This window comes from Danio rerio, chromosome 17 (genome assembly GCF_049306965.1).
Source record: "Danio rerio strain Tuebingen ecotype United States chromosome 17, GRCz12tu, whole genome shotgun sequence".
Lineage (NCBI taxonomy): Eukaryota > Metazoa > Chordata > Actinopteri > Cypriniformes > Danionidae > Danio > Danio rerio.
In genome coordinates, this window is record NC_133192.1 from 35,115,036 (window position 1) to 35,137,530 (window position 22,495).

At 34.5% G+C, this 22,495-nt stretch overlaps 3 protein-coding genes and 1 long non-coding RNA gene across 9 annotated transcripts in view; 2 read left to right on the top strand and 2 right to left on the bottom strand.

The window, feature by feature from the left end:
- The window catches only part of LOC137488123 (uncharacterized), a 590,350-nt gene that overhangs the window by 80,347 nt on the left and 487,508 nt on the right, over nt 1–22,495 (bottom strand). The window lies entirely within an intron of this gene.
- ccdc28a (coiled-coil domain containing 28A) lies at nt 307–7,292 on the bottom strand. Of its 3 annotated transcripts, none has more exons than XM_005158720.5 (6): nt 7,048–7,292; nt 3,975–4,137; nt 3,725–3,888; nt 3,489–3,643; nt 3,367–3,389; nt 307–942 (listed from the first exon to the last, which is right to left on the bottom strand). In XM_005158720.5, the coding sequence occupies exons 1-6, from the start codon at nt 7,115–7,117 to the stop codon at nt 888–890; spliced, it is 630 nt and encodes a 209-aa protein (XP_005158777.1). In that variant the 5' UTR covers nt 7,118–7,292; the 3' UTR covers nt 307–887.
- Nucleotides 1,769–5,008, top strand: LOC141378421 (uncharacterized). The gene is made up of 2 exons (XR_012393037.1): nt 1,769–4,350; nt 4,624–5,008. It is a non-coding gene; the product is annotated as an uncharacterized lncRNA (long non-coding RNA).
- Nucleotides 6,613–21,963, top strand: snap23.1 (synaptosome associated protein 23.1). 4 transcript variants are annotated; one of them, XM_005158725.5, is made up of 9 exons: nt 6,619–6,745; nt 6,832–6,938; nt 9,699–9,813; nt 11,708–11,749; nt 11,842–11,890; nt 13,739–13,856; nt 13,972–14,145; nt 17,109–17,253; nt 21,057–21,963. In XM_005158725.5, the coding sequence occupies exons 2-9, from the start codon at nt 6,928–6,930 to the stop codon at nt 21,114–21,116; spliced, it is 714 nt and encodes a 237-aa protein (XP_005158782.1). In that variant the 5' UTR covers nt 6,619–6,745; nt 6,832–6,927; the 3' UTR covers nt 21,117–21,963.

Sequence of the window (22,495 nt, forward strand, 5' to 3'; positions counted from 1 at the left end):
AAACTAAAAGAAAAAGAACCACCCCTTTTACCAGGCTGGCTACCGGCCTGCCATGTATTATTACTTATAGACATATTTTATTTGAAGCAAGATCAGCCTAGATAATAATACACAATTCATAAACACAAAGCACAGTTCACATTTACAAAAATTTGCTTGGTAAGTTCAAAACACACAAGTAATTTCCACAAAATGCACCTTCCCAAAATAAACCAATATTTTTTAGATACATTTGGCAAAATACGTCATCTGTTTTAATATTTTTATGTTCGTTTACGTAACTGAGAAACCAAACATGAGTCTTACTTGACATTATAACTTTATTAATAGATGCATGAATAAAAAGTTTAACCAACAATCAGCCAGTGGGTTACACTTTACTTTCCTAAGGTTCAAATCAAAAATAAAATATGTAAATATGTCCATAACCAAAATATACAACTTTATTCTGCAATCTCAGTAGTTCTCAGGAAACAGACGTAACCTGCCATTATCTCACTGTTAATTGCTTTAAAAAAAAGGACAATAAATACAAACTGTGGCCATCAGCTCCTTGTTAAAGTGAGTTAGTGATAATGCAAAGGTGCTGCTATATGAACTCCAAGGCAACATTTAAGACAAGATTTAGATGTCACATTATCTTATGAATGCATATTTCTTGTGGTAATATGAAATGATCTGATGAGAAAGAAGGGTGGGCATTTCATCACAACTGTTCTTTGTTCTTTGATATTGTATCTACAAATCTACAGAGTGCAAACTAGCCAAACTGACCAATTCTACAAGTTTAAGATCCACAGTGTCATTGATATAACTGTAATACTGGCGTTTCTCCATAGCTGTTCTGTGTTAAATATGCAAATTTTTCATGGTAGAGAGTTTGTAGATTATATGCTGGACGTTCTGGGGACATCTTGAGTGTCAGCAAGGTTTAGCTTTTGTCTAAGAAATACAAGTTAAGGATTTTACTCTCAGACCAACCTGTAAAAAATGGTTTTAATAAAGGCATGCTGATGATGCAATGAGTATAGAAACATGTTATAACAACTTATAATACAGTAATATTAATGGTGCAACAGTAAGATTCAGTAGTGAATAAAAACTCAGACAGAAAGACAGACCTGTTGAAACCCCAGAGGGTAAAAGAGAATATTATCCATATGAAATTCCACCAGTCAAAGAGTTATATTGAGAAGCACATCATAAAACATATTATTTTACATTTATGCACCAGACACTTTACTTGAACCACATCTTACAAAGACTCGATAAGAAAACCAAATCATGTTGCAGGTATTTAAGGTTGTTTTCTTCAACCTAAAATACCTCCTTTGCACAATATATTGCACAATATTGTTATGTCCTACGTAAAAGTACTTGTATTGTCTGTGTTAGGTTTTGTGTATAGTTTAAGTATGTATATTATTTGTATATTTAGTATAGTTAGATTACCGCTCCAGTATGTTAGTTATGCATAGGTTTTGAAATAGTTTGTCCAGTGTTGTGTTCATATTTAAGATTGCTTACTTATGCAGCACTGTGGTCCTGAAAAACACAACATTTTGTTTCACTGTATGTCCCCACATGTAGCAGAATGACAATAAAGCTCAACTTGACTTGACATGACTGCTTAATGGGATTGTAGTTCTTTCCCTCATTAAAGCCATTAAGTCCACTTTTGACTTTTTTATATCCTTCTTTGCTTCCAATCCAAGTTAGAAAAATTGTGATTCTCTGCATAGCAGTATTTTTTTTTTTTGTATTTTTTGGTAAACCCAGGCTCATTCTGAAAAATATTTTTTATTGATTTTTTTGTGCAGTTTTTGTTTTCACGAATCCACCAGAGGCCGCTGTGTACGCTTTTTGAGATCTCAAATTTCAGTAGTGAGTGCCATTCGCGCCTGCTGTTCTCTCATTAATCCACCAGAGACCGCTGCAGACTGACTGTTTGACCGACTGACCATCGACTGACCCACCCTCCTCCTTCCCTAAACCCAACCAATAGTATTTTATAGGGTATATGCAGGAATCCTAAAGGGAATTTCAATACCTTTTTAAGAATTTTATAGAACTTCTCAGAATCTTTTAAGACCTCAGCGCCACTTTAAGTTTTAATCAGTATCAAACTTTTAACTTATTAAACAGTTGTTAATAAACAGTTGTAGTTAAAAAAATAGTGAAGCACAACCATGCAACAGAACTCAGATAAGCTCGAAAGAAACAAAGCTTGAAAGAATAAATGATTTATTCTTGCTTATGTTTTGTTTTCAGCTACAGGCTTTAGCCACTGTTTAAACCAGGAGTATGCAAACTTACATTTTCCCATTTTGCCGTCTGTTTCGCTCTATGATTTTGCTACATGTGGAGAGTGTATCATTACCTTCCCGCGTGTTGCAAGTTATGTGACATCACCCATACAAAAGAGCTTGGCCGGACGAGCCCCGGCCCGAACCAAACACGTGGATCGAGCACTGTTGTTAATATTAGAAGGAAAATAAATATATTTATGCTTTTTTGGCGTGAAACGCTTTGGATAACGCTTGAACAAAATTTAAGACCTCGTAAAAATGTGATTAAGATTTTTTAATAGCTTTTAAGGGCCTTCATTTTCTCATAATTGATTAATCAACTTTTAATACATTTTAAGACCCGGCTGACACCCTGTTTTAAAAAGCACACACTGACCAGCCCACCCACTTCTCTAAACCCAACAAACAAGTTTAAAAAGCAATTCAAAAAAAGAAAAGCCCTTGCCTGATTTTTACCGTGTTCTCACCCTTTTATTTACTCGTTTATTTTATTTTTTGGCTTCTGTTTTTGTCTCATCTGCTTTCTGGAACCGTTCTTCACTGCCCCATAGTGTTTGTTAAAAAATTAAATGCACCCATACGTACTTCTGGCTACATAATTCGCAATCTCCAGAAATGTATATAGGGCTACGTTTTCAGAATGGGGCTCTGTTGGTTTTGGTTCATGGCTTATAAACAAAGACCTTTTTATATAAATTGATACAAAAAAATTAACAAGTAAAATACTGCTGGAACCAGAGCAACTGAAAGAATAAGCAGCACTAATAAACTTTATTATTAAATGCATGTTTAGAAATTAGTTAATTATATGTAAAAATATAATTGAAAATGTTGTTTTTGGACGCAAGATACATATTATTCCCAGAAAAACACATAATGATCTCTGCATTTTCACCATAGGGAAACAGAGAAGGTGAAGGTTTTGTAAAGTGAAAATGAACACTTTGTTTACCATCACCGCATACATAATAATGGTACCTCATCAATTTTAATTTAACATTATAATGATATCCATTTGAAAATGACCAACATTCTTAACGAATAGATGAAAGGATACATTGAGGAGCTCAACTCTTCAAGCTGAAGGGAAAACAAAAGGAATTTTATTGTACTCTCAATATATATAAAGGATAAAAACACAACTTCTTTATTTATGACCCAATATTTAATGTTGCTTACGTTCAATAACAGTTTATCCATGTTGGTGTCATAAGCAGACTTTCTCTGGTCTTCTGGCAGCTCATCCACTTCTCCATACAGGTCAAAGTGAAGACGAGCCAGCGTTTCCTGCATTTCTCGCACATGCTCCATTTGATCAATAGAGCACTCGTTGCCTGATTTAGAAAAGATTTCGATTTTCAGCAAGTGGCATGTTTTGTGGTTTTGTTGTACTGCATCGTGCTGCAACTGCTTACCAAAAGCTTGTAATTTTCCAGAGTGGAAGTCATTTAGGAGGCTGAGCAGACCCTTTTCCATCTCCTGAACATCAGAGACATCTGTGAGAAACGAGTGCTGGATGTGGCTTGACTGGTTACTCTTACCCGACTGACTCTGGGGCCTTGGTTTGTCTCGTGCTCCCCTTTCCAAAAATAAAAACAACGATGCAAAAATCTGAAGATTGAAATTAGAAACAGTCATTTTTATAGCAAAACAGATGATGCTGACCTGCGATTCTTTGCCCTCTGACTGGAGTGTGTGCCTATCCCACCAACACCGAATGATCTGGATGTAGTTTTTCGTGCAGGGACTGAGGGAGGCAGCTGGTTGGATGACGGTTTTGGGCTTTTACGTTTCTTACTCTTTTCCTCCATCGTGTCGTTCAAATTATCTATAAAATATAACAATTTATTTACGAACAAAAAAGCATGAAATGTTATAAACAGCCAGTTTTCATAACACAACCTAATCCACTAGTCCCCAAATTTGCAAGCCAAAATACACACATGCAACTTTGTTATGTACACCTGATGGATCCACACTGGTCACAATGGGATAGACATGACGAGACAGCAATGATGCTCAGGTAGACTGTGACGTTTAAGTGTTTAATGGGTGTACGTGGCTCAAAGTACAGTTTGTACCAATAATAGGGCTGTCTGATTAATCAAAATCAAATTGCAATCATGATTAAACATTGTGATTGGCTAATCGCAAGAGGCTGGAATATGAAATATATTTGTATTTTTTTAATTAATTAATTAAACTAATTCCCCTGCCCAGAGCAAATGCGTAACTGTTGTCTGTGTGTGATAGTCTTACTAGCCAATTGAGTGAGCACAATTGAGTAATGAGTATCTTGCTAAAATGTCAACAGAAAGTATTGCCATTGACGCTCCATCTGGTAGCAAGCAACAGCAATGTACCATTTCAGAGTTGGTTAAGCCATGTTCATTTGCTGAGTGTTTTTACAATAAGCTACACGATCTCCCTAATTTGAGTTCAACTTGTTTACTAAAAGGTAAGGCCATTTTATGTTTTTATTGTGTTCTTTTTTTTTACTGAGAAAAATGAGTGTTTCATTTCTGAATATTTAAACATAAATTTAGTTAATAAGTTAGTTAATTTAGTTTGTTAATATCTTTTCAGTTCTTTTTTTAATTAATACGCACTGCATTTTAACTGTAAGAAGCTACAATACAGATTATTGAGCTGAAGCTTGACTACAAAATTAAACCGCAAATCAAATCAAAATCGCAGTATCTGTCAAAAAAAAAGGACAACAGTATCTTTAGCAGAAAAAAAACATCAAAAATGACGTCTTGAACTGTAAATAATCAGTGTTTTTAAAACTAATGAAGACAGCAGAAGTCAATGATTAATTTGAATTATTTTCCCTGACATGTTAACTGATCCAAACTATTATAAATGTTTCAAATCAAGAACATATCAAGAATATATTTTAGAGCAGTAATCACAACACTGTGAAACCAAGATATTTTTATCCAAGGTTATCATACTGTCAGAATCTTATACCGGCCCATGTCTATCTAGAATTATAATGGAGTCACAGCATTGCATTTTATATTAAATAATTTCAATATAGACAAATAACTGAAGAGTATAGATGCAAAAACCACTAAAAGCCATTATTATATTTTCTATGATATTTTCTTCTAAAATTAGCGTTTTTCACCAACTCTTGTATGTTGGCTCAGTAATTTTACATTTATAGTGTCGATAAGTTTAATTGCCTTCAAGTGAAACAACTGAACATAAACAGGAGACTAAGAAAAATTCTCATTTTAGGAGCACATTTCATACGGCATTTAGAGGTTTTTGCATCTGAACTCTTCAACTATTCACACGTTATTACATTTCATTCGTGTGTCCTCTTTTGGGGTTTGCTGAGGCCCCCTAGTGGGCCCCTGACCCCGGCTGACAGCCACTAATCCCCGATTACAGCAGAATTTTAAGCATTTGATCATGCTGAAAAGGCGACATCATATTTCACACCGATAAACAAACTTAATATAGACAATGTCTATGAGGTTAAATGGTGTTATCTCGCGTGCTAAAAAGCGCCTCTAGTCATGTTTGACAATAACACGCAACATGTAAATAACATGCGAGCGAGTCGAGGCGTGAGTCGTGAACAACATGCCTAGGTAACTGCGAAAGCGATGTAGAAACGCCCACAAAACAGCATATACCTGTAAATACACCTCACTAAGGAAGAGTCCACTTTTAGACTGAAATATTATCCCGTTTGAAGGACATTCTCGATGAGATCGGGCTGCTCTAAAGTTGATACAGCTGACCAGCAAGTTTCCAAAAGGCACTTCCGGGATTTACACGTCATCGTGGTTACATCAACACGACCCGTACTGTAATTAATTAAGCACAAAAGTTACTCAGAAACAAAATGAAAGTGTTCCGAGGGGGATTTCTTTTAGTTGATTCGTATGTTAAATTAATCGATTAGTCATTTACATAATGTAGCACGAACTCACATGTGCATACAATTCCACATCTTAATAAAATATGTATCAAAACGTGTCAATGTGTCACATATCAATATTTTAGACGGGTTTTTATATTCATGTGACGCATAGGAAATTTCCACTTCTCTTCCTCTTTTATACAGGAACTAAGCTAATTGTAGTGTTTCGGCCAAAGCATGCTTTTTTCCCTACTTACTACATGATCCATTGAAATGCTAACTACATCTGTTAAATGCTTCACCCCTCCAGTATCATTTCTGGTGTTATTAATAATTATACTTCTATTTATACCCCTTACAGTCACGATTTGGCGCATGCGCAGTAAGTCACCTGTCATATGACCGCACATGCGCACCACTGCCATAACTAGTCCGAAGGAATGTAGGAAAGAGTTTGGATCAGCGCGGACAATAAACACATTCAAAAGACAGTCCAAAGACCGACCGATCGATCGTCAGTCATATCCTTCTCTTCTTCCGGATTCAACTTCAGTAAGTAAGTTAGCGAGAGAAACGCTGAGCTCCAGGTTAAGTCCAGTTTTGAAAACAAGAGGATGGTAATGCGTTTCTGCTTCCCCAAAGCGGAACTGAACACAAGACCAACTCAACAACCACTGCCTTAACTAAACAAAAACACTTTTACCTGTAAGTTAGCGGTAAAGAACAGCGAGAAACATCATGAGTAAACAGTAAGTATAAAGCCTGGCCGTAAATCGTGGTGACGGGATCCTGGAGTCTTGGGAAGAGTGCAAGTCTTTCCGCTGTTTTTCAGAGTACTAACTCATTTATGTAACTCACCTGGAACTGGGCTCTGTCCTTCTGGCGTTGGGGGTAAAACCTGAACAATGGGTTCAGCGTCATGAGACATCTTTGCTGTGGGTTTATATTCTCTGATAAAATCGGATTTTGTTGTTTTAGAAACAGCTGTGTGGTTTCCTGAATGTTAGTGTCACAGCTCAAGTTTCAAATATTGGAGGCTTGTCGTAGTTTGAACACAAAGCAGGTCCAGATTGTGTTGATTAGTGTGTCTGATAGTAGAGTATAAGATGAAATACTGTAGACATGACGTAAAAAAAACGTACCTTGAGGAACCGGTTTTTGTTGACTAGCTGGAAATGCATATTTCTTAAGGAGGTGTTGCTCATTTATGGACTGTTCAACTGAGTCTGTAACATGATGTTAGTACTCACACCAATCTATTAAACTGTTAAAAAAACAGGTTTAGTAAATAAATGGCTCGAGTAAGTAATTTATATAGTTTACATGGGAACTAATACTATGGCATCATCTTTTGGCCCTTGTGTTGTTCCTGATCGATTTTTCTAAAGTTTAATTTCATATTTTTTATGTACAGTGAAAGAGATTGAGGCCAAACATCTGTTTGTGTTAAATTAAATCATTTTAACTGCCCCGCCAACAAAATTTTGTTGCATCGCATTTCTTAACTTTTAATGTCGCTATAGTTAACACACTTAATGCATTTTTTTCCCCTACACATCCCATAATTTCTAAATATCAACCCTTTGCTTGAGGATTATTTGTCAGTTTATGATAAAAGCACTGGAATACATGGAAAATCGGAAAATATTAAGTTTACGGTCAATTTATTTAAAAAACATAATCAAAATAAAACATTTTTGAATACTAAATCTTTATTTTTTAAGTTTGCCATAAAGTATTTTAGCCTCTCATGTAACATGTTGTTTTTGTTGTTTTTGTTTTTACAATAAAACCAAAATCAAGTTTAGCAGTGCAACAGGATTATGTTTGTTTGATTTTCTTGTAAACCAACAATGCTGTATAGTGTAAACCATTATTCATTCTTTAAATGACTTTAACAGTCATAACATTGTCAACAAATAGGTAGAGCAGGCAGTTAAAGGGTTTCAGAAAGTAATTCAGGTTTGGAACAACATGAGTAAAAAAAAAAGTGTATTCTTATGAATTTGCCTTAAAATTGTTAGCATATGAAGCAGGAAAGCTGCAGAAATGTAGGGAAAATACCTAAAACTTTTGTTTCCTCTGTGCAGGCTTGCTTGTGCACTTTGTTGGATCATAAAGCACTTTACTAGTTTTTTTTTTACTGCAGCTTTACTAAAATGCATGTGAGATTTATAATGTAAGCTGTGACTGTCCATGTTAGTCGATAATTGACTTGGTACAGTACCTGTTCGTTCATTTATTAGTATTTCTACTTTTTTGTGACCGCATCAGTTTTTTTTTTTTTTTTTTTTTTTTTTTTTGATGACGTGTGGTGTTGAGCACATTTGGTCAAAGAGTCTTCATAGAAACATCACACTTCTGTTGTACATCTCTCTCACACCCATCTCACACAATGTAGAGCGTTTTAAACAGCTCAGACATTATATATGCTAATAAAGTTGACAAAACGTTATTATCGATTATTTAAAATGAAAATACATCATAATAACAGCAAATGAAAATACAGTAAAAGAATGGATGTCTGTGCTGTTTATTTCCTCATGGTGTTCTCTGAGGTGTAATTTTTAATAACCCATTTTTATTTTATTTTAAATATGATTTTAAAATGATAATTCACTGCTAATGATCACTTTTTACTTGTGGTGATTTTTTTTATTTGCATAAAATATCGGTATAATTATTTTTACACATAATTCTGTCATCTACTCGGCAAAAGTGTTTTTCTGGTTGATTGCCAAACTCCAGTTTTGGTCAGTATAAGTTTTTCAGCGTATGTTTACGAAACAGCCATGTGGTAAAAACTAGTTCCTATTGATACAGATTGACTAAAACGTGTATAATCCATGTCAGAGAGGTGAATAAAAACAATTAAATTCAATTAAAGATGATCAAGCACTAACAATTGCCTTTTCAATAGATTAGGGGTGGGCAAACTCGGCCCTGGAGGGCTGGTGTCCTGCACAGTTTAGCTCCAACTCTAATAAAACACCCCTGCTCATAGACTTCTAGCAATTTTGAAGAAACTGATTAGCATGTTTAGGTGTGTTTGATTAGTGTTGGAGCTAAACTGTGCAGGACACCGGCCCCTTCAGGACCGAGTTTGCCCACTCCTACAATAGAATAAACATGAAGTATGCTAGCGCATGACATCAGTAATTTGACAAATCTCTTCTTTTGCAAAGAGTATAACTGTCCTCAAAAATTGGACTTTGAAACACATTTTTCAAAAGTTAGCATTTTAGGTTAATGTCAATGAACAACCAAAATAAAATGCTTTACTTAAAATCATTGTCACAAAACAGCCCGAAGACTGAAATAATTACAAATAAGGACTACATTTATAGTCCTCTCCAGAGCTTCACATTAAACATTTTATTTGATGAACATCAGGCTGGGTAACGATGACAGAATTCCTTCAGATTCCAGGTAGTAGGGAAAGCTTTTTCTGTGGGCATCTTCGTTTGTGTTTGATTCAATGGCCTCTAAACTTTGACCTTTGCCTTCAGACCCCAGAGCGTGGAACTTAAGGTCACAGGAGGAGAGGCGAACTTGGACACCAGCAAGATGGCCGACATGACAGTAGAAGATATCACAATGAGAGCCAACCAAGTTACAGATGAGGTACGCCTGTCATCTGTTCAATAACAAACAGAAAACAATGAAGAAACTTTACACCTAAAAAAAAAAAAAAAAAAAAAAAACAAAACACAACACGTTCAAGTTCCTGTATATTTGCAGACTCATTGTTTGTGAGAGTAAAGCCTATCACTCACTCTTCTCTTTCAGTGCTGCATTTCCTAATCATATTTTTCTTGCACTAAGTGTCCTAAAATATGAGTTTATTCTTGTTGACTTTGTGAATATGTGATTCTCTGCTACTAAAATCTTCAGGTAACAATAACTCACTCCTTTCTTACTTTACTCATAACTGTTTTGTTCTCTCTTTCTCTTCCTTGCTGCCTCTGAAGGAATTCACTTGAGCCTGTGTGCTGTAATAGAGACTAATAGCATGAAAAAGACATCAGCATGGGTGACTGGGGGTAAACTAGAGATTTTGTTTTATTAAAACACTCCTACCCTACCTCCTACACACACACACACACACACACACACACACACACACACACACACTTTTTTATGAGCAGTATCACATGAGTAGCAGTGCAATATGGCTGTATATTGGCACTGGTGGGAGGCGTGTGTCCCACCAGTGACTACAGTCATATTGCACTGCTACTCATGTGAATTTGGTTTATACAACAGTTCGACGGCATAATCGTGTGTATAAAAAGGAAAATCAAACACGCAGAGTGTATAGCCTTTTGTTAGAGGAACTACTTTCTTCTGCAATTCATTCACATCTGCAGCTGATGTCAGAACGGCAGAAACTGTTGCTACTTCACAAACGTCACGTAAGAGCTAGTGTTTGAAAGATTCTCTTGAGTAATGTCTAAAGTGAAGACAAAACAGGTGATTTTGCTCTGATCTGGCTGTTGAGCGGCATGAAATGCCATCAGTCTAAAGAGATTTCCCAGTATTTTTCTGCATTCAGGAGATATGTGGTATAAATACAGCACTAAACCATACAAAAAAAAGAGATCAACTTAGAATGTCACTCACCTGTTTTATAATGATTTGATCAGCTGTAGTTTGAAATTTAAAATGAAAACGCTGGGTTTTCTTCCCTAAGGACTATTTATGTGGTCTCTGTTGCCATCTTCTGCCGCAACTGTTTTTGCTTTGCTCAATATAACAGGCTGATGCCTGCCAATCTCCGAAATTAAAAATATTTAAAATAGGCCCTATCCTTATAAATAAACTGCATAGATGCAATCTAAACAACTACATTCTTGCCTAAAAAAGCCTCAAAAATACATTATGCTGTCCAACAGCTGCAATATTTGTCACTGTAATGAGTTTATTATGCTGTCACCCTATGTGGGTGGAGTAACACAGAAGAGTGAAGAAGGCTGTTATTGCAAAATATCGCACGGCTATCACTCAATCAGATTCAATAACTAGACAGAACTGTTGTGTGTTTATAAATAGATTTATAATTTATTTTTTATAGCACATAAGTGATAATTAGGTATTTAACTTTATGTACTGTTTAGTAATTTTTAAACATTAAAGTAGAAGTTTGAATTTAATTTAATTACAATAATAAAAATAATTTCACAATCATTCCAGTCTGCTTTCACATTGTGTTCGTGTGTATGTCCTGTGATTCTTGCATGGCTTCATAGAATTATCTTGGCTTTTCATATTTCTATTCATTTCTGTATTCACCAGCAGGTTTGTATTATTTTCCTACTGAATACAACTCACACTATGTGACTTTATGAGCCAAAGGCATGCTGCAGTGTTAGGTACACATAGTTTGATGTTTGCATGCAGAACGCAAATGTATGTTCAGCACAGTAGTTTTCTGTGTCACTGTACTGTCATGATTTGACTACATTTTGAATATGTCTTTTATTTATTTATTATTATTCTTTTTGTCATTTTTGTTTAGTCACTTGAAAGCACTAGGCGGATGTTGCAGATGGCAGAGGAGGTAAGCGCACCAGTGGCATTAAAAGCATGATTTGTTTGCTCATTCGAGTTCATATACGATATTTAACTTTATATAAACCTGTATATTTTCAGAGTCGGGAGACGGGGGTCAAAACAATGACCATGCTGGATGAGCAGGGCGGTAAGTGACTGCACCACTATTAACATACAACTAGGCATGGGCCGGTGTAAGGTATGATATGATAACCTTGGATAAAAATATCACGGTTTCACGATATTGTAATTACTGCTCTAAAATGATAAGTCTACCTAAATGTGTATATTCCAAAGTATGAAGCTGATCGGTCAGTTCTTGTCTCGTGACTCGTGGTTTTCATCTGGTGCACCTGGGAAATGTGAGCGCACTTCCAATATGCGCGCATCCAATATGTGCTCCCAATAAGTGCGCGCAAAAGATGCAATATGTGAACCTGTTTAGGCTGAGTTGAGCCGCCGTGTTTTGGGGCGCCAGTGTCCTCCTTGGTGACTAATATTGTCATAGAATGCTTTCTATTTAAGTGCTTGAACAAGTTGCTGGTCGAGTTAAAAGCAGTTAAAAGTTCTGGACATAGTCTGCATTTCACAGCAATATTTTTCTTTTTACGCTCAATGAAATCAAAGTAATGTCAGTATTTCCACTTGAAGAAGCAAACACTTTCGACAGCAGCCATTTCAGCTTGCGTTCTCCAGCTATTTAAAAGTGCATGCAAATTAACTGACGTAGCGGAAAACGTGATTTAAACGATGCATTTTTTTTCTTTAAAAATATATATTTGTAACGCAAAGTAACACAAATACATTGACTTTAGTAACTGTAATCAAATTACACTAATTTAAAATGTAATTCGTTACATTACTACGTTCCTCAAAAATGGTATTTGGAATAGTTACGCGTTACTGTGGAACGCCTTACACCCAACTCTGTCCAAACCACAATCTTGCCTACATACAGCTCTGTATAAAGAAATTAAAAGACCAACTGAAAATTCTCTGGATTTAATAGATATGTCTACCAGGGCTGAAAAGGTTCTTTGTCGATGCATGCAATAGGAATGGGACATGGGATAACCTTGGATAAAAATATCACAGTTTCACGGTATAACAGTATTATGATTACTGTTCTAAAACATATTCTTTTTAAATGTCGGGATAGAAAAACATGTTTTTTCCCTTTTGAACACAACATAATTTATTTTGAGAAACCTTTATAATATTTTGGAGCAGTAAACATGTCGGGCTGAATAACTCAAACGAGTCACTGACTTTTCTGTCTTATTTTGTTTCAAAAACACATTTTTCTTTACCATTTAAATTGTCATTTTTGGATATCTTTTCTGCTGGAGATACTGTTGTCCTAAAAAACAAAACGAATCTTACACATACCTTAGGAATGGTATAGCTGAAAATTTTGGCGGTTTTAAAACCTTGACTTTTCCAAACCGCGGTAAACCCTGAATACGGTTATCGTCCCATGCCTAGTATGCAACATAATACGCTGTAAATGAATGTCCAGATTAGATAAACATATTTTTTATAACTTTTGCATAAATTTATAAAAAGATGCCATGTTTCTATTTATTTTAAACATGCCATATTAGTGCTTTAGCTTCAGAAGAGCCATGAAAGCAAAATTCCGTGGAATAACCATCAAATTCAGTCTCAACAATTTAGAACAAATGTTCATTTTGTTGAAAAATTTTTCTGAATGACAATGTTTTTATTTGAAATTCATAGGAAATGGCAAATGAAGCTTATAAAAACAAAAAATAGTTAACATTTTACTCAAACCCATGCCTAATAAATGCAGAGAAGCATCATTTTCAAGGCATCTCTTAAGTTTTCGTCTCAGTTGTTGTAATCTGTTACATCTACATTTAGGACAAGCTGTATAGTATTATTTTTTATATAATAAATATATAATATTTTTATATAATAATAAGTATTTATTTTTTATTTAGTTTATATTTATATTTTTTTTGCGTTTCATTAGAGCAACTGAGGCGAGTTGATCAAGGAATGGATCAGATCAATCAGGACATGAGGCAGGCTGAGAAGAACCTCACAGATCTATCCAAATGCTGTGGTCTGTGTGTGTGCCCGTGTGAAAGGTTCGATACTCAGGAAACAAGATATTCATTATATTCAGTTATAATTGAATCCTCAAAACTATTTTAATTAGATGTCTAGGCTGGGGTAAAGAAGAGTATTAAAAATCTTTTACAGAGTGACCTCCATTGAGCATGATGGGAGATATAAGCGGACTTGGGGCACCGGGAGCGACAACTCCAGCACAGAGGGAAAAGAGGGTGGTGTTGTATCCAGCCAACCGACTGCTGTTCGTAATGGACAGGCTGTTTCGGGTGGATCATCGGGTGCCTCTGGCCCCTACATCAAGAGGTGAGGAAAAAATACACTGAGAAGGATGGACATTGATAAATGTGATATCATATTTGTTGTTATAGCAGTATAATGCGATGAATCCTGTTACAATTAATTCAGAATGACCCTATAATTAATAGTTATGAAAGTATAAACATTAATTTGCAGATATGTTTGTGTCATTGTGTTTGTTTGCTTGTTTGCTTGATTGTTTTATTTATCTGTATGATATAATATAGACGTAAAAAATTAATTGTAGTTAGTTAGAACGGATTCAGTGCTCAACTAATTCCACAATATAAATCTCAATGTTAACAAAACATGCATTTCCTTTAAAAATTCAATTGGATTGAGTCAGTCATGCAGGATTCCAGATAGGACATGCAAGATCTTTACTATCAGGAGGAAATTTAACATTGTGATTGATGTCTAAATCCACTTTTTTTTGGCTGTAATCCTTCTGTTTATACATTGGAAATACATTTTTAACCACACAAATTCAAGTTTAGTTCGAATTAGTTTAGGAAAAGACTCAGAGAAACCAACCGTCTTGTATTAATTCTGGAGAAAAAAAATTTATAATGCTAATATATTGATATAATGCAGTTGAGTAATGTCACAAAGGCAAGAGTTCTGCAGTATCAGCATGTGAGAGAAGCCATTAAAAGCCAGTATACAGCAGCCATGTGTTGGGCTTATGTCCTTCTCCTGGCTTCAGTCCTGCTACTGTTAATACTTTTTATGGAGCTGTGCCATAATTTGAATAAGTTTCCATCTTGTTGCAAGTCAGCGCATCAGTGTAGATTTACTGTTGAAATGTTGTTAAACATTATTTTACTGCATTTGACAAGAAATTAACTTCTACTTTTTTAAACTTTGTATTAACAAATTCACATTTAATCCAGCGTGTAAAGTCACTGAACATATATATATATATATATATATATATTTATATATACACACACACACACACACACACACACACACACACACACACACAAAGTCAGAATTATAGAATTATCAGACCCCCCCCCTTTTAAATGTTTCCCAAATAATGTTTAACAGAGCAAAATTTTTACAGTATGTCTAATAATATCTAATCTTATTTGTTTTATTTCAGCTTGAATAAAAGGAGTTTTTAATTATTTAAAAACCATTTAAAGATCAAAACTATTAGCCCTTTTAAACTATATATTTTTTCGATAGTCTACAGAACAAGCCATCATTATACAATAACTAATTACCCTAACTAATTAGCCTAATTACCCTAACCTGTCTAGTTAACTTAATTAACCTAGTTAAGCCTTTAACTGTCACTTTAACCTTAAATTGTTAAATTATAAAATAGCATTAAGAATGTAATCCGGAATCTACTCCAGTTTTGCAGATTAAGGATTTCATGCCAAAGATGATCAGTAGAAGGACAAAATTACAGTAAAAAAAAAAAAAAAAAAAACCAGAATAAGTATAAATCTTGCATCACTTTATTTCCTAGTGTATAATGTTACCTAAAAATAAACACTTGTTGTACTTGTTGGTCAGGTGGTGACTTCCTGTCTAAGCAGGCAGTTCAAGACCTATAATAAACTACAATATGTCTCTGTTTGGTGGCATTTAACTACTATTAGGACTCATTGTTTTTACCCTGCCACATCAAAATCTGCAGCTGGACTCCACATGTACAGTTTGTTAGTGCTTATTTTTGGACTGTTACAGCGGATTTTTAATTCCTCATTAATTATTAAGATGAGTCACCTTAAAGGGTTAGTTCACCCAAAAATATAAATTCTGTTATTTATTACACATCCTCATCTAATAGAAAATCAGCAGTTCAAGTGGGAATGGGAAGATCATTCCACCAACATGAAACGTTGATTAAAAATGTTTTGGAAAGTGACTTGGGTCTTTTTTGTGATGGTGCTCATTTTCTAAAAACCATTATCAAACATTCCATGTTCAACTTCAGTAGTTCAACTGTAATCATAGTATAAATTTGCAGTTGGTGTGAATCATAAGCTCTCGCGGGTCAGATAAATTGATATGGCAGAGTAGGCTGGAATTTGATATTTCATTAATTTGCATATAAAGCACAAATAAACACAACAATAGTTGACCACTGTGCTGTAGAACGAGGCAAGAAGGATATCAAATAGATAAAAATATACTTATAAATACAAAACCCTGCAGACAAAAAAAATTATAAAAGTAGAGTTAAAAGTAAGCCCGCACAGAATCTGTGTGCACAGTAATCCGCAGATTTTAAGCCCATCATCTTTTTCATCTAAGCCCACCAGTCTTTTTATTTACTTGTAATTCTGTGTAAACTTATATTAATTCAGTTTTTTTTTATTAATTTCTGTTATATGATTGACTAATATGAAAATGTTCATATGATTTATTTACTATGCAGTTTGTAAAGTCATATTTTCTGTCTTTTAGTAGATATATATTATAATAGACACTTGCTTTGTTTACCAAATAAGTGGATCTAATTGGATTCACATTGTAAAGTTTCATATATTAAGTTTTTAGTTACGATATTCCCAAAATTTTTCCTTACAAATCCTCAGATTCTTTTTTTACAAAACTCTCGACAGAAATAGCAAAAAATGTCTGCAGATTTTGTCTGGACCTAGTTAAAAGCAAGCATGCAAAGATGCAACTGTAACTTGGATTTAAAATGATTGAAGGAAGATGCAGATATCACAGATAGGGGAGGATTATTCCACATAGATGTTATACATGTGATATAGACATTTGTTTTTACAGTTGTTGATTTTTGACACACAAAAGTAGTTTGGTTCTTTTTCTGTACTTTGCACATATTGGGACTATTGCTAATTATATGGAGGATGAGAAAGCTCTCAGATTTCATCTAAAATATCTTAATTTGTGCTCCTAAGATGACCAATGTTTCCATTGTTTTGCATTAATAAAGATTTACTGTATGCTTTATTGCCATTTTTTTTCTTTCCCCGAAGAATAACAAATGATGCTCGAGAAGATGAGATGGAGGAGAATCTGGACCAGGTGGGCAGCATCATTGGCAATCTCAAAAATCTGGCTTTGGACATGGGCAATGAGATCGACAAACAAAACAAGACCATTGATCGTATCACTGATAAGGTAAAGATACACACACTTACACTGCTGAGTAGATTACAGTACATTATTAGTTACATATTGTATAATGAAAATAGTAGTTTGTAAAGGCCCGGTTGGATCACACGATTTTGGCATGATTTTTTTGACCTTGGGTGTTGTAGAGATTGGTAAACAACAAATAGACGTCAGGACAAAAGATTCCATCGTTTCTTCACCTGTAATGTGGCATAGTTCACGACAACCGATCCCATGCCTGCGACACCTCGCGACACCGTCGCAGAAAGTCTAGCATGTTTATTCTTTTGTTGTTTCTTACGATGATGTCCACCACGTGTGTGGCACGGCCCAATAAGAGCACATAATATACAAGTTATTTTTGTAGGTGCTCCTGTTAATGAGCTGGTCAGGTAATCAAAAAACAGGCTGCAAATTTACAGATGGGTCAGTCACGGGTGGATATGACCAGTCATTGGCTATGCAAACTTTAACTACTTTCTCTAAAATATGAAAGTGTTTTAAGCAATTTTATCTGACAGACTGGCACAAATATGCCCACTTCTCCATTCAGAGTTCTCTCTTCCAGGGGCACCAGCAGGATTTTATTCAAAGATACGCACATATATAGCACCACCCGGCCCCATCATCCCTTATTCTCATTTCAATCTCAAAAAACACTGATGCTTGCTGTCAAGGCTACATTTATTCATTGTCGCAAGTGAGACCGAGAAAATGAAAGCACATCACTGTATTTCAATAATTTAAATTATTAATTACAATAATTTATCATTAATAAAATAGTATAATATAAAATTAATAATTAGGCTAATTTTAATATATTTTTGTTGCTCAGTTATCTACAAAATAAACAAGAATAGCACCTGAGGTGAAGTGCTTCAAAACCGGTCCGCTATAACCTTTGCTTCAGAGCCAAAACTCAAACTGGTTTGTTAAATAAAATATAATCAAGCCTAAATAAAATTAAAGTGAAATATTCACAGTTTCAGAGAAGCCTATATTAAACTGTTTGTCACTGTAAGTGACGAAACCATCCGTTGCGCCGCTCAATTACAGTTTAATTTGTTTAATCATGTATGTTTTTTTTTTTTTTTTTTTTTTACATCTCCCACCATGCAAGTACATACACACTTTAAAACACACAATCACACCTTTAATTATTCTCATTCTTTCTTGCTTTGTCAATATATCGTAGTGTATACTGTTTAATAATAAATTCACATTATTTAATAAATAAATAAGCGGCATTAATTTGTGCCCTCTCATGGTTGAAACGCACAATGTACGGCTGCAGGCGCCACTGCTCTCAACTTTCCAACTGAGTTTGTTCTAATAAAAGCCAGTCCTGCTTATTCAAATGTGTCATTCATAATAACAGTTTAATATAGGCTTCTCTGAAACTGTGAATATTTAACTTTAATTTTATTTAAGCTAGATTATATTTTTATTTACCAAACCAACACAATCTCACGGCAACTCATGTTTTAGCGCTGAAGCATGGGCCTATAGTGAACTTGTTTTGAAGCACTTCACTTTAAAGGTTATTCGTTTTTTTTTTTTTTATCTAGTAGTTAACTGACCAACAAAAAATACATTACAATTAAGATACATTTTATAGCTAACAAAAATCCGTTTCAAAAAGATATTTTTTCCAAGAAACATTTATGAATTATATTTTAGTTTGTGCCCGTCCAACTGTGCGGTGATGATTTGATGCGCTCCGTAGAAAATAAGGATTTAATTAATTCTTCACTGCTTCACAGCTGCTGATGTTCTTTCATTTCATGTTCAGGCAAGGGAGTGTTTAATAGAAACATTGGCAGAAAAATATACAATTTCAAAGAAAATATATTCATATTAAAAAAGAAACATAAAAGTTTGATCCTATCAATGTCATAACAAATGCCTTTAAATAGTTATTAGGCCAAGTTGTCAGCCAGCATTAGTGTTTATTGAGTTTGAAGTTAATTATATTGAGATAAGAAATATTGTTACAGCAACACTCCAATACACCACTTATCTCATTTTTGATTGCGACTTGTAAAAAGCATTTACGTTCTTGTCCTTTTTTATGAGAAATTTTCCAAAGCTTTAAAGACACCTGACTCTTCATTTAATAAACACTTTATTTGCGACACACACTCTGCCAATTTTATGTTTTTAAGTCATTTAATTCAAGTCATTTTAAGTCATAAGTTTACATATAACTTGCAGAAAAAAATAGCATTTTGCATTTAGTACTGGCCTAAACAAGCTTTTGCATCAACAAATTCATAATCATTACTTTTGCCGGTGCAAGTTTTATGGATGCGCTTGAACACGGAATAGGCTATAAGCATGTATAATTTTGCATCATATCGAAGGAATCGTAAGTTTGGTCCTATCCTAACGAATGCTCTTAAATAATGTAGTTAGTTGTCTGCAAGCATCAGTGTTTATTAAAATTAAAATAAGATAAAAAATAATAAACAAATTGAAATCGAGATTAAAAAAATATATTGTTATAGCAACATTTGTGACTGCTTTGAAATGACACCCACGACAAGTCAAGATTTTATCAAGAAAAAAAATTAAAAATCGCATGATCTGACATAGTTACTTTCGTAACCGACAATAAAAATCGTATGATCTGACCGGGGCTTAAAGCAATCCATGTTTTGTTTACTTTTGGTCTTGAGACTTACTCTAATTAGATGTTCTTTTGTTAATTATTGTTTATTATTATTAATATTAGTAGCATGTATGCTGTTTTGATTGCCCAAACCTAAGCATAACTACTGCAACCAATATACTTGATGGACTTCTTTAAGTAGCAATGATTGCATTTATTAAAGGAAAACATAAATTATGATACCAGAATAATATAAATAATGGTAATATAAAGATAATTGTAATCATTCATAATACTTATATGAATAATACACATACATATTTCATGTTCGGCCTATAACGTAACAGGGCTATTAAATGTGTTATTTATTATTATATTGAAAATGTAAAGTGGAAAAATGTTTGGGGGTCCCAGTTGCTTTCTTGGATGCCTATAAGCTGAAAATGTTTGAAGAATATTAATATTATTATAGTATTTAAACTGTATTTTTAATATATAATTAACTCTACATATTTTGCTTTATATAAATGCATGTTCAGCAGTAGAATAAATTGCCATTACCAGTAACCTCTATAAAATATTAACGCCTACCTTTTATATGGTTAAATTACAGCATTCAGACCATCCGTGGCTACACAGTAATGATGTAATTGTGATTTATGGCTTAAGATTTTAGAAAACTGATAAAACCTGGCCTAACATTAGCTTTTTTGTAGGCAATATTTGAAGAATATTTGAAGAAGCTACCATACCATAGTTTATCGTCATATTCCTTTCTAGAGTTATATTGCTTTGGTACTCCCTTTATACATAAAATAATTCATAAATAATCCTAAAAATAGTTTTAGGATTTTTTTCTTCTTCTGTTGAACACAAAAAAAGATAGTTTAAAGAACGTTGGAAAAATGTAGACATTTATTTCCTTTGTAGGAACAAAAAGTGCTATGCAAGTCAATGGCTGTTTTTTTTTTTTTTTCTACAAAGTTCTTCAAAATACAGTATCTTCCTTTGTGTTCAACAGAATATATTCTTAAGTTTATGAACACCTAATTTTTTATGAAACAGATATGGAACAAGGGGAAGATGAGTAAATCGAGGCAGAATTTATACCTTTAATGCAATTGACATGATAATAATTAATACAATAATGATTAATATGAATTTACCCATAAAATATTCTACTAACTATTTTCCCCAGGCTGATATGAACAAAGCTCGCATTGATGAAGCCAACCAGCGAGCCAACAAACTTCTGTAGAGAATAGACACTGCCAGCATCGCTCGGGAGCCTGATTGTTTAATCGCAAACACACACATACACTCAAACACACACATTTGCTTCACAGTGATGAATTACTGCAAGTGAGTAAAGTTCCTTAAATGCCATCTGTGCCTTTTATCGTAGTCTTTGTTCTATTGTAAATAGTTAGACACACACACACACACACACACACACACACACACACACAGATATAATACAGAGCCTCCTGTACAATCCAAAATCCAGTCTCACCCTTAATATAGAAGGAAAACACAATGGACGCACCGAGTGCAGTTGTTTTTGCTGTATGTAATGGATCGTGTCTAATCGGTGGGGATGGTGATGGATTCGGTCAGTCCCTCTGTCTGCACTTGAGTCAACATGGCTGAACGTTTCACTAATCTGAATGAGGGGCCAAAGACTTACGACAGATCTTTTAATGTCCTTGTATGCTGCCCTTATAGTCGTTAATGTAAGTTTGGGCTAATCTTGTAATGTTTGGTTTTTTTATGTTATTTTTCTTTGTCTGTGACTGATTATGCTCATATTTAATTATCTAAAGACATTAATGGGCCTTGTGAATACAGTTAGTCCTGTTCATTGTGTGGGGCATAATGTATGGTAGCGTTCATTTTGATGGCAAAATTTACCATGCTGTATAGGAATAGGACATTTCAATATATTTTATTTCTAATAAAGCTGGTAAATATCTTTCTTGACTTAACCCCCCCCCCCCCCCCCCCTTCATTTTGTTGAATAGCAGACCTGACCTTACCAGTAGAGGGCGCTGTTATATTGCTTTGTGAAAGTAATTTTGAAATAAAAAATATGATAAAAAAAGAAATCAGTACTATGTGTATTAAATAAATACAGCTGATGATGACGTTTCACGAGAAAACGAGGACGCAAGACCGCTGAAGAACTCGTATAGATAAACAGCCAGGTCTACATGCCTAAATGAGTTGCTGCCATGTGATTGGCTGGTTGGAAATGTGCGTTACTGAGCAGTTGGACAGGTGTACCAAATAAAGTGGCCGGTAAGTATATCTCACACACATATACACACACACACACACACACACACACACACACACACTTGTAGGCTATTCATCATTTTTTTTTTTTTACATAAAACGCATAATAATCAAGTGCAAAAAAGAAGAGCTGAACTTCGGAAAAGGTGCTTGATGCGGTTGCCGCGATGTGGTTGCTTGTTTCTCTGCAGTTGGCTTGTCATTGCTAAATCACTTTTGTTTTAATAAAAAAATAAGATAATAATTAAACATTGTTAGATGATGGTCGCGTGATTATTAAAATGAGGATGCCTTGCGTATTTATGGCTATTGATAGACTCTTGATAGGCTAGGAACAGCCTA